Source organism: Haliaeetus albicilla, chromosome 28 (assembly GCF_947461875.1).
Source record: "Haliaeetus albicilla chromosome 28, bHalAlb1.1, whole genome shotgun sequence".
In the NCBI taxonomy this organism is placed as follows: Eukaryota; Metazoa; Chordata; class Aves; order Accipitriformes; family Accipitridae; genus Haliaeetus; species Haliaeetus albicilla.
This window is the reverse complement of record NC_091510.1, coordinates 17,152,816-17,169,667: the sequence shown is the minus strand read 5'-3', so window position 1 is coordinate 17,169,667 and position 16,852 is coordinate 17,152,816. Positions and strand designations below refer to the sequence as shown.

The 16,852-nt window shown below is 39.2% G+C and overlaps 1 protein-coding gene across 3 annotated transcripts in view; it reads left to right on the top strand.

Annotated features, from left to right (window-relative positions):
• SRGAP1 (SLIT-ROBO Rho GTPase activating protein 1) overlaps positions 1-16,852 on the top strand; it is a 155,355-nt gene that overhangs the window by 98,728 nt on the left and 39,775 nt on the right. For 2 of the 3 annotated variants that reach the window (XM_069773496.1, XM_069773494.1), the window contains exons 5-10: positions 4,168-4,350; positions 4,735-4,863; positions 12,190-12,411; positions 13,210-13,311; positions 15,017-15,214; positions 15,333-15,417. In XM_069773496.1, the coding sequence (XP_069629597.1) occupies positions 4,168-4,350; positions 4,735-4,863; positions 12,190-12,411; positions 13,210-13,311; positions 15,017-15,214; positions 15,333-15,417 (919 nt within the window). Of the gene's footprint in view, positions 1-4,167; positions 4,351-4,734; positions 4,864-12,189; positions 12,412-13,209; positions 13,312-15,016; positions 15,215-15,332; positions 15,424-16,852 lie in introns of all 3 variants that reach the window. The other variant, XM_069773495.1, reaches the window with a different exon arrangement.

Sequence of the window (16,852 nt, the reverse complement as noted above, 5' to 3'; positions counted from 1 at the left end):
TAGAAAAATAAAGCACAAGGTAACACATGGTAATTCCAATATATTTTAACTTAGTAGCATTCAGTTTTGGTACCTTGGGTTAAGAAGCTTTCTAGAAAAGCAGTATGCATGTAGAAAAAGGAAAGCCAGCACCTTGCTACAGGAACGTTCCTCTCTTGTAGCCCACAGAAGTACAGCACTAATTACTGTCTTGTTGATTGATTTGCCCAGATAACAACTGTGGGTTTAAATAAAGTAATTATCTAACGGTTTACTCTAATGTGCCCTTCCCTGTGATAAGTGCTATCTTCTGCCCTGAGCCTACTTGCTGAGCTCTTATGAATGATGCTGAAAATTTGGCACACAAAATGAGACGTTTATATCACTAAGTGAACAGTCTGTCACCTACAAGTGAGAGAGTACATAGTTTGGGTAGCATAATCTTGTTCATCTGCTTGTAGTCTGACTTAGTTATCTGACAGAAATCTGTATTTTACATCACTGGATCTGCAGAATAAACCTGCTAAATTAATAGGAGATAAAGTCCCTGTTTAATTTTAGAAAGGGAGTAGAATGCTTCTTCACTACAGCAGAGAAGTGCAGTATATGTCATGATGACAGTTCAGCATCTGCAAAATTACGACCTTGCTCTCTTTTCAGTGCATACTTGATGGCTGATCAATAAGCACTTTGGGGTCTAATTAAAGTCAGTTCAGTGATGGATACTCTCACAGGACAGTCTATCGTTCAACAGTTTAGTGGATATTTGAGAAGTGGTATTGCTTATTTCATTGGATTATTTGTCATTTGAATAACAGATCTGTGGATCTGTTACATATTCACAGATTGGAGATCTGTGGATCTCAGAATTCTTCATACAGTAAGTGTATTTACAAGAATTAGGCAAGCCTGTTACTGTCTTTTACAGTATCTAAAAGTATCTACAGTCTTTTAAAAACTCCAGGGAGAGAAGATGGCATAATATTAAGGGAGAGAGTCATATATGCAACTTAGTGTGCAAATTCTAAGCTAATTTGTTGAGGAAGCGTGCACTGAAATACTTGGAAGCCAACTCCCTAGCTTGTTCCCATCTATTTTTCATATGTCTGTCTAATGCTTTCTCAAGTTAAGTTTAGCTGCTGCAATATCGGCTCTTAAAACACATTGACAAATCATGAAAAAGGCTGGAGCTGTCAGCTTTCCCCAGAGGCTTGCAAAATAATGATGTCACTAGCACATGAGATAAGCAATGCTGTCAACATAACAAACTGGACCCATGTCAAATGCATAGGCTGATCACTGCTCTACACATAGTCTGTATTGATTTCTAAACCAGCAAGGCTCGGGTAGGACAGACTCTGACTGTTGTCCAGCCCTGAATATACTGCCAAAGGGAGGGCTTCTTTTTCAATTTTAGTTATCTTAGGAATCATTGGTACCAAGAACTTGCGCAGTTTGTTGCGAGAACATGGGTTTCAAGTAGACTTCTTGTTTCTCCATAGAGACTACGAGCTCCATGTCATCCTCACATAAAACTTGACTTTCAATTGGTGTATAGTGAGACACTCTGAATTTGGTAGCACATGCTGTAAGCAGGCAGTGAGAGGAAGAAAATACTTTTCAGTGATGTGAGGTTAGTGGAGTCAGCGTGGAGGCATGTGAGCCTCTTGGTGAGAGCTGGTAGCGATACACTTGTACTCCTTCACTCAACAAAGAGGCAAGCTGGAATGTCACAGCCGCTGCAGAAAGACATTTATGTCTAGTCCATTGGGCTACATGGAACTCAGAAAAAAATGCTTCAAAAACTTCAGTGCTTACTGCTTTTGTCAAGCAGATCAAATCCTTGCTTCACCACTTAAGTCAGATGCTGTGAGATGTGCTGTTAGGAAACTCTGAGATAGTATTGTTCCCTCTTTGCTGGCAGAAAAACTGAGAGAGTAAGAAAATAACTTTCCAAAGTGGTAAGACACATGAGTTAGCCTTGTCCCACCAACTAAAAAGCCTCTGGAGCTGACACAGAACAAAAGAAAAAAATTAAAAGCAAACACCTCTAGACTTCTGTAAAGAAGCACTCCAAAAATTGAATAAAAAGACCAAAAGAGAAGGGCACAACCTTGTTTTTAATTTCCTTTTCCCATCATTTTTAATAGAGCCATATCACTTTCTGTGCTTCTCAGGTTTGTTTTATAAATCATTTCTTTAAGAAGTGCATTTCTTCTCTTTTTGGTAATTCTTTCCATGTGGCTGTACGAGTTAGACTCCCCGGGTACAGATTATTGATAACTTTAGAAATGCCTTTGGTAACAGTGCAGGACATAGGGAGCTGAATGCGCCCTTTGGTTAAGCTGAGAACTGTGCAGATCTTGGCTCTACAGGCTTGCCTTCTCTTCCCTGCTTGGTTTGTTTCATCTTTGGGTTTTTGCCTCATCCATGTAGACTGAGCTGCTGGGGCAGTGGCTGTTCCCAGCGGGTGTATGTAGGCAGTGCTCAGGCAGGCAGCTCTGCACTCTGGTCAGGCCTTGGAACATGACTGTGCTATAAAATAGCAGCAGCAATAACACTGAGCCCTGCTCCGGGCAATTTGGTTTTTTTCAGCAGAGCGCTGCAAGCATATGTTTTTAAAAATAAAACCAAGACAACTCTTTTTGGTGCATGGCTCCAACTGTTTTACCTTACTATAGGAAGTTAGTGAAGAGTTGCCTGTTTCATTTTTAATATCAATCCTATTTCAGTTCTATCAACAGCATGGCATCAGTATTAAATAGTGGCATACACAGTTATGGTGTATAACATATACATAGCATACATGGTTATGCAAAATGGCAGCTCTCTAAAAGCTTCTTTCTTTCCGTTGCACAAGACTAAATATGCATTGGTTCAGCCATCACCTGACGTGGCATGCAGTTGGTTTGTGTCGACCCACGCTAAGCCATGCTGCAGTGAATTTGCGCTGTCTAGCTTTAGCATCCCCAGCGTTGCCACTCTGTGGAGACTCCTTAGGCTGGCTAACTGCTCAGTTACAAAAAGTAGTCCTCCCCATAGGGAATATTTCAAGGTAGCTCCCCAAACAAGTCTGTCTCCTCCATGGGTCACACAAAGCTCTGCTGAGGGAGGAACAGCCCATTTGATTCCTCCCTGGCTGTGTCCTTTGGAGGAAATGTGAATGGCTTGCATGGCCTCAGCCCAAAGATAACATCTGCTGGCGAGAGCTCTGGCACCCCGTGAAGAGGAAAGGAGGCCGCCGGGCGCCTGAGGATGCCTTCCTGCTTTGTTCCTTGCTTGAAACTTAAGGCAACAACAACAAAAAAAACCAAACAAAGAAAAAAGGTGCTGGGGAAGGTGGAAGGAGGCTTTCTTTGCTGGAGATGGGCAGAGACAGCCCTCCCCAGCAGAGGTGGGTCGTTTGTGGTTGCTTGCTGCCCACTACGCAGCATTCAAGCTGAGGCTTTTCTTGCTTGAAGAAGAAAGAGAGGACTGGGCTGAACCAGTCCCTCTCCCTCTCTGTGGTCTGTGCAAGCACGTATTTGCAGGCTGGCAGCCCAAGCTCTCTTGGCTGTAGAGCCAGCGCGTGTGTAGAGGGAAGATAATGGTATTAACTGGGGGGCTATGGGGAAAGCATCCTCACAACTTATTTATCAGGTGGCTCCTTCTCCGGCTCTCATCTGGTTTTACATCACGCCCAATCTGCAGGCTGCACGGCTGGGAGCCACTTCTTCCCAGGCCACGGACAGCCACGCGGCTGGGATGTGCTCCCAGGCCGAAGCTTCCCGCTGCCTCTGCTCCCTTCCCCTTCTTCGGTGCTGAAGCGGGCTGTTCACTTTCAAACGTCCAATGCCCACAGCCGAGCTGTTAACTTAGCCCTGAAGAAGTCAGATAGATATGTCACTGGTCTAGATTTAGTTTTATTGCTCGTTATTTCAGGTTTTCATTCAAAATAAGAATCCTGAAGGTTAATAAGAAGGATTTTGCTCTTTCCTATCAGAGCAATGGAAAAAAAAACCACCCGTATTAGGCTACTACTAAATAAATCAGAAAAGAAAAATGCAACCAGAAGTCCTCAATCTCTGTTGGCAAAGAAACTTATCCAAGATCCATGTTTATATTTACTCAAAGACCCTGTGGTTTTTCCATAGATACCTTTATTTTTTCATTTTCTCCTAACTCTCCTTTGACTCTTGTCTTTTGCAGGTCATGAAAACATACCACATGTATCATGCAGAGAGCATCAGTGCAGAAAGCAAACTGAAGGAGGCAGAGAAGCAAGAAGAAAAACAGATTGGGAGGTCAGGAGACCCTGTTTTTCATATTAGACTAGAAGAAAGGCACCAGAGACGGAGCTCTGTGAAGAAGATTGAAAAAATGAAGGAAAAAGTAAATAGTCCTTTTATTTAGCTTCATTTGAAATAAATCCAGTGCATTTCTGACATTCTTTAGCATGATGTTAGACAGAGAAGTCCAGCTGGGAAATAAAATTAAACAAGGTACACAAACTAGCAGTGGGTTATAGATAACTTCACTCAATTGCAGTTCAGAGAAGGGAATACTTTATTCCCAGTGTAACTCTTACTACATGGTTTGTCACATTTGAAACAAAGTACTAAGTTATCACTCTGTATTACATTTGTTACATGCATAACAGGCTGGCAATTAAGATTCTTTCTTGTTAATCGGAGTGTGTGCTTGAATTGTTACCATTTTTGCTACATACCAAAAATGAAGTAATTCAAATACATTAATATACAATCTCTTTCCTAGCGTCAAGCAAAATATTCTGAAAACAAGCTGAAATCTATTAAGGCCCGTAATGAATACCTGCTCACCCTTGAAGCAACCAATGCTTCTGTTTTCAAGTATTATATTCATGACCTTTCGGATTTAATTGATGTAAGTATTGGCACATTTGGTTTTATATTTATTCTCCTCAGGAATATTACTTTTCTTTTTTTTTTTTTTTTTTTCATTTTCAAAGGAAATACATTAGTCATATGGCTTGCCTACAAGACGCTTATCATTTATAACGTTGTATGGTATAATCAGCAGGTTTTCTCTTTAGCTTTATATTTCACAAAATAAAGTGTCAATAAGATGCTGAACCCATTTCTTTTAAGTTAGAACATTATGTTTTCTCCCCATGTGGCAAGAGAAAATATGACAGGAATAACACAAAAAAGGTAGACATTTTCATTTTGTACTATAAAAGGATTTCTGGGGTACAAATATTTTTTACAAGATAAGCTTCTTAAGTGGGCATCTAATAATGGTATTTTAACTGAAAAGAGGGCATTTCCTCTGTGTCTTCAAAATCATTTAGTTTCATTCATTTAGTCATTGAATCAAATATACAGTGCTTTTTATTCTTATTTCATGTAGTTTGCAGAACAGACACAATCAATCCTGTGCTCTGTACTGTCAACAGAATTGTTACTGATTTTCATTAAGTTATTCCTGTGAGAACATCCTAGGAGAATGAGGTTATACACTGATGTTGACTTGTACCAGCATTTGGTCTCCAGAATCTGTGTTACTGACATATTTTTAGATGATGCGGAGGATCCCACACTCTATCATGTCCCATTCTCTTCGTAACCTGACCACATATTTGATAGAGGAAATTTGGAGGCAGCAAACACAAGCTCAAGAATATTCATTCACTAGCAATGTAGTGCTAAATAAGTCAGTGGGTACACCTCTGTGGCCCATGTGAAATGCTAGATATTTGAATGTGTTTTCTACTGCAACAATAGCATTAGTTATTTACAAGAGTAAGTAAGATTCACATACAGTCATTTCTGGTGGGATGTTCATCACAAAGATAAGCCAGCTAAGCTCTGGTTTGCAATATAGTATAAATTAATGCAGCATTTGACAAGAGGTTTCTCATTTCTACTGCCTGGAGAAGAAAAGCTTGATAGAGAAGGGGAAAAATGCCATCTTGAGATGAGTGGACTAAAATAGCTGCATGTTTTATTGTATGTTTTCTAAATACTGAGAGTCAGTTTTGTTTTCTTCGACATTTGTGTTTTCCTGTAATTTATAAAATATTGCCTGATTTTTTTACAACTTTTACCTTTTCCTTTTCAACATTTTTCTCTCCAAATGGTTTTGCTCTGGTTTTTTTCTTGCTTCTTTCTTATAAGAGATGGTGAAGTATCTTTTTGGTGTTTTCAGTGTTTCTGGCTGTCTCTATCTCGACATCTCTTTTCTTCCTCTTTCCTAATCACTGTTGCATGTCTTTTCTCTTCTGATTTCTTCTGGTTTATTCAGCTGTATATTGTCCCTGTCTAACCTACATCCATGCACCTGCACATCCTGCTCCACACACCTGGCCTGCCCAGGCAATGGAAACATTTATCAGGGTCCCAAGAGATAGATGATCAGGGCAGAAAACTAAGGACAAGCAGCATACCTGCTAGGGTACCACCCAAGTGAGAAGTTGTCCCTACCTAATGGATAATTTTCCTGATACTGCTTAAAGGATGATGGATTTTTAGCTTCTAGTTAGGGCATGTCAGATAAAGGTGAGCTTTATGAGTTCTTCCTGGTTGCTGGAAGGAAAGGTCCCTTTTCCCCTCTTCCCAGCACCCCCACCCCTTCAGAGGCTGGAAAGATGCTAATTTTGTCTTCTCTCCTGCCTTCTCTTTCGGAGCTCACACTTCCCAGTGAATGTCTCCAGTGCATGTTTCTACTTGGTCAAAACTTTCTGAGGTTTGGAAAATGCACCTGATTTTCACCCATTTCATTGATGTCCCCAGAGACTGCTGTAGCAGTGAAAGCTGAGGGGAGGAACCATGGGCCTGAAGCTTCACAAAGAATTGCAAGGAGAAGCAAAGTGAAGCTCTCTCTGCATATATATACAAAGACAACAGTCTTTGGAGTTACTGTTTGAGAAGATATTTACACAACTATGAAGACTAGAGCTTTCTAACTGCTAGTTTTTAATAGAAATATACATTCTACAGTATTTAGTAATGCAGGAAAATGATGCCTAGTTTGTGTGGCTTTTTCCAAGCCGTGGACCAATGTAGACAATAACATTCTTTTGGCAATATGGCTTTAGAAATTACTCTTCCCTAAGGAATTTAAAAGGAAAGTCTAGCTGCCCTTTGCATCACTGTTTTGTAAGAGTAGGCTGTAAACATGTGAAACCAGAATTTGCTTCAGAGCCAATTTAATACGATTGTGAGCTTGTTCAAATGAAGTGTCTTTCAGACATTTGTATTTAATCAGAATATGCTGTGAAGGCATAGGTATCTAGACACAGTGTTTACTACTTGACAAAGGAAATGCTTTTTGTAAATGCAAGAGTCTTGGCAAGATTATGGGATTATATCATTGGAATGTGAGACATGCTTCCCACTGGCCATATGTTGCAACAGTCCAGACTATCTTGTTCTGTAAATCTATTAATGTCGTGGTACGATTTGGAGTTTTCAGAGCAGCGGTGACGATTTCATTTTTTGCCCTCTCTGTTTTGTCCCCATCTGCCTGCCTGACTTTCTGTGTTTCCCTGAACTCACTCTGTCTTTGCATGTACAGAAGGGGATTACCTCTTCTCTGTGTCTGAATTCCAGTTAACATGGAAGGGATTTATATCACCTGAGCTGTTGGTATTGCCCATAAAAGAAACTGAATGTTTTCCTACATTACTGAAAAATATGTCTGATAAAAATCAGATAAATATATGAAGGAATGCAGTGAACTGTTTAATAATTTTTTTGTAACAAGTTTGGGGAGGGTTGTAGGACTATTTTTTTTTTTTACAAAAAAACCCAAAAAAACCAAAACATTTTTTAATTGGATTCCACTGCATTTTCCATTCGTGAGGCTCATGTGGAAAATTCTATATTGCGGTTCCTCAGCTGAACTCGGTCTGAACTGTTCAACTCCTTCTCATTGACAAAGCTCAGGGCTTCTGACTTAAAATGATGATGTGTTGTTCATCTTAAGCTCTTGTGATAAAAGCAAGACAAAAATATAGCTGGATGTTTTAATGCATTGAGTGAGCTGAGGGTTGGGACCAACATTTGCAAAGAAGTAGGGAGATAAGCAGGATTTGATATGCACAGTATATTTCTGTCCTCTGCATATTGTACTAGAGGAATTTGAATTTTCTGTTGAAAATTTCTTCTCTGCTCACTATATACTAGGATCTAGTTCAAGTGGAGGATGAGGTTAGGTTTTTTTCTTTATTTGTATCATGTAAAAAGTAGTAAAGTTTACTTTTTAGCTAGATTAAATAGTATGTAGAATTTTTTTTTTTTGATTGTGGGTTTCAAAGGAGCAACAGAGTACACACCCCGGCTAATCTGACTGTTAGTACCAACATCTGTCTGTATGGCACATACTGTTACTCATTTACTTGAAGATTTTCATGTAATTGAGTTTATTAGATTTATCTGGGTATAAGAGGAAGGTAGGGACCTTTTTTCAGACTTACCATGCACTCATGATCTGAAGATAAATGCTAGGAAATAGTGATCAAAATACTGTAGTTGACTGTAGTTCTGCTGCTGGAATAAATAAAATATTCATGTGTTGGTCTTTCTTAGAGTAGAGTTTCTGAATCTCTAATTGCAGTCTGCATGCTTTGGATGGTTAAGAAGTTAGGGAACATTTAGCTATTATGAACTTAATTTATTCTGTAAAGGTTCTTTGTTAATCATTCATAGAACCAAGTTTAAAACTAGGGTAGAGTGTGTGCAGCTCACAATCTTTATTATGTAAGTTCTCATAAATATGATACGTACAGCTAGATCCCTTTGATTTGAATGTTGATGTCTGTGTAACAGGATGAGCAGAAAGTGACTTATTCAGAGGTTAAGGCTTTTTTTTATGAATTTCTCTCTCCATTGGCATTAGAATTTTATTATTATTCCTGAAATGAAATGAAGAGCAGCTTGGTTGTTTGGTTGAAGCTGTATGCTAAGCACTGCAGTTTGTTTTGTTCAAGCCTAAATACACTCTGGGGTGCAATAAAGACAGTAAATGCTCTTGAGACTGCTTCAGATTTAATTCCAAATAAGACTAAAATGCAAATTACAAAATTAATTTTTCACACATATCCCAAATGCATCACTCATCTCCCTCCTTTTTGCCCAACCAAAAGTCTTTATGAATCCAGGAATGCAATAAAACTCATAGTCTATGACTTCATTCTCTCATTTCTCACCTTCATGTCTTACTGCACCAACTGACATCTCATCTCTCTAGGCCATAGATTGATAGCAGATCTCTTTAGCCATCTAAGCTGTAGCCTTTGTATGCTGATTAGTGAATCTCAAAGATTCATATTTATTTTGTCTAACAGTGTGGTTGCTCACTTGAACTTTACAAATCTTTCTACAAATCTACAGATTTTTCCTGAAAATTGTGTGTACATGTAGGCATGCATGTGTGTATATGTGCATACATTTGTACTTTTTTGCAACACCAGAAAGGTTGGTGATTTTTTTTCCCAAGCCTAGACAGACAGGATGTGGTGGGAGCAGCAGTTCAGTGGCAGTATCTTCAATTTTTAGTCTTAGTAATGAGCAAATACCTGAAGTGCCAACTCTCTAAACCATCACTAGTACTAACAGATTAGAAAGGTACTCTTCTTTCTGAGTAGCCATGAGTTGATATTGTGACAGCCATTCCCCAGTTAAAATTATCTGTCTCCAAATTTCGGAGAAAGTGAACTACAGTCTGGCAGAAGTAAGAGTTGTGATGTCTAATGAGTGTTTATTTTTGCTTTAAAAAAACCCCACAATACTTCGTTTATGCAAATTCTATTTTTACTTAAATCATTGAAGCAAAATTCCCAATTCAGGCATTTTAAATTCCATTCAAAGAGCTATTGGTAATAAGGCATTAGTTCAGGTTCTGGATTTAGCTCCTGTTTGCTCTGCTGGCATTGGCATTGCAAGTAAATGCCTTAGTCTGGCAGGATATTCTGCTTCACTTGAAGAATCCTTCTTCTTGGCTGAGAAGCTGTATTTGTTACCCTGTTCAGCTGCCATCACCTGCAGAAGATGACCATGGTGATAATTACTGAGTAGATTAAGGGTTAAACAGTGAAGTTCTTGGTACTGTCACAGCATAAAGGCTGCAATCTTATATTCCAACTTGCAAAAAAGCTGCATCAGAAACCCACACAGCTCTAATTGGAAATCAATAAGCTTTCTATTAATACTCAGATTAATCCTCCAGAGCCAGAATTCAGCTTTAGATGCCTGCAGTTTTATAACACATGGATAGTTGGCCATGCTAAACCTGGCATTGCCCTCTATTTCTCATTTCCTCTCAGTTTAATCTTCCATGAGGTCTCTCTGAAACTAATGCACATGAAATAAAACAGCTGTCCTGATCCACTTTCTTATCAGCACTTTCAGTCTGTCTTTTTCATCCAAGATAGTGAATTAAATATGAGATCTGATTTGACACAGAACAAGAGAAAAACACCAAGAGACTTTTACTTTTAGAAACAATATTTTTTAAGATGGAGGTCTTTGAAATATGGATGTGCTTTACTATAAAAGTTGAGTGGCTGTTTTAGTAAGCGTAACACAAATTTCCCTTCTATAAACACGAAGGAGAGAGGTTAACCTATGTGTGCTTGATTGAACATGACATCTTTATTCTGTTTTCTTCAAATGGTTCAGCAACTGTTTTTTGGAGAGCCACTGTCCCATATGCTGTAACTACCTGGATACTCACCTGGACTGAAAGCTTAGTCTTTCTGGAGGTTAAAACAGCCCTCTGCAGTCAGATTTCAGAGAGCAGCCTGATCACTAGTAGTTAGTACACCTAAGGCAAGGTGTGAGGGGTTTCTTTCTCTTCTATACGCAGGTTTAAGCATGGTAAATAGGTTGAAAACTCTGACGCAGTGTCTGCATCTGTTTGTCTGTCTGTCTCCCTCTCTGTCTTTGTCTCTCCTTTTTCAAATAAGTAAGAAGAAGGGGAGGGGAACATGATCCCATGAGTCCTAATCGTTTGTAACAGCTGTGAAGGAGGTATGCATATAAACAGTGCGCACATGCACATAGTCTACAGTGGACTGAATTCAAATTGCTTCTTTACCCAACTGCATCACTTAACTTGCGAGTCCTGGAGGGAAGAATTATTTAAAACTGTGGTTGGGCACCCAGAACGGGTGGCTGGGAGCTGAGGGATGCCCTAAAGCAGCGTGCTGACTGCCCATGCCAGGCATTGGCCTCTGAATGGGACAGATCTCTCCTGTTTGAATAAAGAACATTGCTTTGTATGCAACTGTTAGCAGACTGATGTGCCACTATTGGGTGACAGAGAGGTTTGTGATATATCTGCCATTACCTGGAAGCTCACTGAGCAGAAGCTGAGGATATTGTTTACTGTGTAATGTGGGGAAAAAATTAAGGAAACAATCACTTGTTACATTACTGCTGTGACATTTTAAAAATATATTCAGCTGTTCCTCTAAAATATTAACTAATCATGAATAATGCAAACCAAGGATGTTTAAAATTCAAGAACAAACACAACTTTATGTTCTACCAATTAGGTTTCAATTACATTCCAGTGTTATTCTCACCCCCAGAAAAAGGCATAAATTATGACTTTCTGCATTTACTAACATGATGTACATTGCTGGCTCTGTCTGAGCATGGGAAATAAGGTGTTTACAGTAAATATGTTTTCACTATTGGGAAAGGATGTTAAACCATTCTTATTGCATCAAAAAGCATTTAGATGGGTCCCTACTGCTAGAGGCCATTTTGTGGGTTTTTATTCGGGCACAGACATGGTGAGCAGGAATTGCTTCATTTTCAGTTTGGTGCTGGCATTGATGTAGATGGTAGAGTTATGTCAGGGTGGGTTTAAATAGATGATCTGAGGCTTACATATGACAGTAACACTGAAAAGCCCACTTGTATATGGAGTCTCAGACCTTTTCTATGTAAATACAGTGACTGCACATATGTATCTGATAAACAAATGCAAACATACTGCCATACTTGTACACTTGATCTCTTTTCTAAAACTGTCCTTCAATCTTTGCAACAGAATGAGAATACTAAATACTTACTGTCTTGACCCCAGTATTGTATTTTAATTTAGAAGATATTTTGTAAAACACTTCAAAGACAGAAGAATTTCAGGACAGAAAATTTTAGTGATAATTTGTGACTAGGGATATTGGAATGATGTTCCTCCTTTTTAAGTTGTTTTCTTTTCCCTTTATTGTGTTTTCAGTGTTGCGATCTTGGATACCACGCTAGTCTGAACAGAGCCCTAAGAACATACCTTTCTGCAGAGTATAACCTTGAAACTTCCAGGCATGAGGGCTTAGACATCATTGAAAATGCAGTTGACAGCTTGGAGCCACGAAGTGACAAGCAGAGATTCATGGAAATGTACCCCACTGCTTTTTGTCCACCAATGAAATTTGAGTTCCAGTCTCACATGGGTGATGAGGTCTGTATACTGACAAGTATCCACACAGTGACTGTTTCTGTTTCTATATACCGAGATAGAGAACTTATCCCCTTTTACAAAGGGTTTAGTAAAATCTGTTGTTGCTACCCAAAAGCAAGTGGATCAGCAATAACATTTTGCAAAACTGGCAGCACTGTTCTGAGTTTCTTCAGAGTTCTCAAGTAAAAACCATTGTGTGTTATTATATTCTGTATTACTCGTAATGACATTGCTGCGAATTTGCCGGCCAGCCTGTGCTCAGCCCAGCATTGGTGTAAGTAGCGACTTTGTGTCTTCACTACCTGCCTCACCCATAAGAGAGCTTGTGGGTGCTATTTGAGAGCAGCTGCAGAGCTGCTCCAAATTATGCATGCTGAAATGCAGCCTTTTCCCCTTCTTTGTCCCCCATTTTATCATCTGGAGATTTCAAGTGTACAGGTAACCCAGCTGTGCCCTGTTCTGCTCACCAAAGGCCAGTAACAAAGCAGAATGCAGAATCATCTGTGTACATCTTTTATCTGAAGGTAATTCCAGGGTTTGCATTTCTGTGTGATAGAGAAGCAACGCAAAGCAGCCATACAACAAGGCTGTGCTCTGTAGTCATAAGATGCAGTATGTAGTTCCACACCTTGTAACACATAAATACTTTAAATTTAGATGTACGCATTTTATTGTCTGCTTCTTTAAGTTTTAGTAGCTTTGGTAGGAATTTACCTAGTTTTAAGGAGAGCAACCAAAGACTATTGACTGGTTTTTTTAATTCCTTGCATCTTACAGCTCTTTCTGGTTCTTTGTTAGGTTTGTCAGGTCACTGCCCAGCAACCTGTGCAAGCAGAGCTTATGCTTAGGTATCAGCAACTACAGTCGCGACTGGCCACACTCAAAATAGAAAATGAGGAGGTAAGATCTGTGTCTACAAGGGCTATGCATTGAACACCATTTTCAGGAAGGTGCAGTGTTTTCTACCTTGTCAAAAGCACGTAAATGACCCTGCAATGGCTTCAATCTGTATGAGTTGTTTTAATTTTAAAAATCAAATGCTGGCAAATATGCTAAGGTAGATCTGTGTCTGCTTTATAGAGGTTTGGAAGCTTACTCTTCTACCTGTCCATACATTGACACTACTGAGTTCTGTGTTTTGCAGATGCTTCAGTGAAAACTTGTTAGAGCACTTATTTTTAAAGTTTTGTGGTTGAAAGCAACTGAGCACAGTTATTGTCTTCTGTGACCACCCTCTGTCCAGTCCCCAAATTGCTACTGGTGAAGTACAATGGAATTTGGACTGTCTTTTGTGGTAGCTGAGTCAAAATCTCTTGAGCTCTCAGCTGCAGCTATTTATAAACACGAGTACTGAATGCCTTTGATGGGAATAGCTCACCTAGTAACATAAAATGCATTTTTTTTTAAATACAGTAAAGCTGTGCTGTTCTCTTTCCCTTGCTCTGGCAGCAGAGGGGCCTCCCAGTGGGTATAAATTGCACTTTTATCCAATTTAAGACAGTGTTAGAGGCCCTCAGTTTAAATGGGAATCTGTTCCTAAATTAAAACATAGGGATGATTTAATTTGTTAGTGTAGTTTTGTGATAAGTTTTCAGGATTCCAGTTTTTCTTACTCTATGTTATGTACTGAGTGCTTAGAACAAAGTATTAATGTCCATGAGACATGTACAGTCATCTTTAAAAAATCCCACTTGACTTCAAGGTAACAAAGACAAAAGGAAGGAGAAAGATTATTTCTTTCAGTAAAGTGAAGTGCAAGGTCATAGAGGGAGAAATCTTTTGGCAGGCACAAAAAGCATGTTTGCCTACACTGGAGATGTGTGTAGCGGTGTGCGTGATTCAGTTAAGTTGACTCTGCTAGAGACTCTTCCGAAGCAGAACTGGGAGGTAAATCACATCCTTGTGAATCCTGCCAGTTACTTTATGGCATTGCGGAAACGCTGCATCCCCTGTTCCACTGCCGCTGTGCCCTGGTTTCCACTATGAGCGACTACGCTCTCCCTTGCTCATAGGAAGTGCTGTGAGGCTGGTGTAAATTGTTCTTTCTCCAACCCCCTCCTCCAGCTGTGTATTCCACTTCTGCAGTCTAAACATCACTGTGCTCCTCACCGCAGCACTCTGCAGAATGGTGTCACAGATTTTTATCTTGGAAGAACATGTTGTTCTGGCAGCCAGATCCATGGATGTACGCATTTGATCTAACACATTGACCACACGTGGGAAAGTTGACCCTTCAGAGCACTGGATCATCTATCTCTATTGCCTGTTGTCCCACATTAGGGGCCATAACCAAATCATGTCACATTTTAATTCTAATTTCAGGAAACTTGCTTGAGATGCTTGAGAATGCTATCCAGTCAACACATGAGTACATCCATGTTTGTGGATTGTACCATGGTAAAGCAGAGAACTAGACAGGAAACCTAATCATGTCATTCTTCTGTTACATAGGTATTTATTACAGTACATCTAATTTTTCACGTTCACACACCAGTTTGTTTGGGGGAGCATGCCATAGAATTATTTTGAGTAATCGGCTTCCCTTTTAAGCTGTTCTGGTATGTATTTATCTTCCCATTTGGTAAACTGTGCTTTTTAACACCAGGTTAAGAAAACAACAGAGGCTACACTGCAGACAATACAAGATATGGTCACCATTGAAGACTACGATGTGTCAGAATGTTTCCAGCACAGTCGCTCAACAGAGTCTGTGAAGTCAACAGTCTCCGAGACATACCTGAGTAAGCCTAGCATTGCAAAAAGAAGAGCTAACCAGCAGGAAACAGAGCAATTCTATTTCATGGTATGTTGGTTGCTTCCTCATTCATGTGATACAGACCAAACACCTGAAGTAAACATTATGCAGAAGTTCCTGGAATTTATGTGTCATAACAGTAATAGATTGATCTGCATCTCTACAGAAGTTCAGAGAATATCTGGAAGGTAGTAATCTCATCACAAAACTTCAAGCAAAACATGACTTGCTGCAGAGGACACTTGGAGAAGGTAAATGTCACACAATAAACTGAAATGTGGTTCCAGACTATACAATGAACCCACTGAAATGCCAAAAGTATGCAGGAAAAAAAACCCACAAAACTTAAAGCTTAATTGTCCAGTAAGCATAGATTTGAGTTTTACCAGTCATAGTTTTGGTGCAGTGGTAAGAGTACGCACTATAAATGGATTTTGTTTCTTCAACAGATATTTATTTCCACTACACAGATATTTAGACAAGTGACTATATTTGGAAATGGAACTGTTGAATGAAAAATCTCATGTCTGAAAGGAGAGCTGACACAGTGCAGGATGATTTAAGAGCTCTGACAAATGTACTGTTTCTACTTCCTAACGATTTCTGTTGACTTGAGGTTTCTTTAAGAGTTGTGGGAGAGTGATATTTTTTTAAACATGCAAAATTATCCAGGATGCATCTCTTACCATGGACTCACTAGTGCAATATTTCTGACACATGGACATGAACAACCTTCTTGCAGCCTAACAACTCAATGGAGCGTTTATGAAACCTAAAAGGTGAAATCCAGACCTCACTAATGTCAGTAGTGAGACTCTTATAGACTTAATTTAATGTTGGGTTTCTACAAAGTATTTGTGTATTGTCAACTGGAATGAATGAAAACTTAATGAATAGCTCTGTACATGTTGATCATCATTATTGCATATAAAATTATTGCATTACAAAAAAAATTATTGTACTACAAATTATGATAGCAGAAAATTATCCATTGTCCTGAACACTCTCCACAATTTTTAAAAATGTACCTTAAAATATAAACCAAGTCAGCAGATATCCATGATCAAATGAAATAGAGCTGAATTAGGGCAGTAATGAATCAGGCACTATGCACAGCTCCAGCTCACCTCTTACCAGCCCTCCCAACAGGCATTTCCTCATGGATCAAAGGGAAAAGGAGAATCACACTGCAAGCCTTGAGGACTAGCCACACAGAGTGTTACAGACTTGAGAGGAAGTGAATTACACCACAGAGACTAAAAATCCTGTCCTGAAGTTTAAAGACTATAATTCAAAGTTCAGACTCAAGAAAGGAAACTTGTTCTCTAAAGAGTGTCTCTAAAGGATGTGTCAATTTATTTTCTTTTTACTGCCAAAAATCTGTTGTTAATCAGATCTCTTCTTGCTTTTAATACAAAAGCCCAGCTCCACAAATCCAGCTGTGGAGGTGCCTAAAGAGCTATTAACATTTCAGTGGCTATGACCCAAACAAAACCCCTGTCCAGGGAGTGACTGAGGTTGGGGGTAGGAAATACACAGCATTTTCTTGGAAGGATGGACTGTAGAAGATGGTAGCTGTTTTTAGACAACTAACTACATTATGTTCTTTCTTATGACAGTTTTCATTTAATAGGATTTTTTTTTTGAATGTGTGTATTGAGCAGTTTATTCACACAAAACAATGTG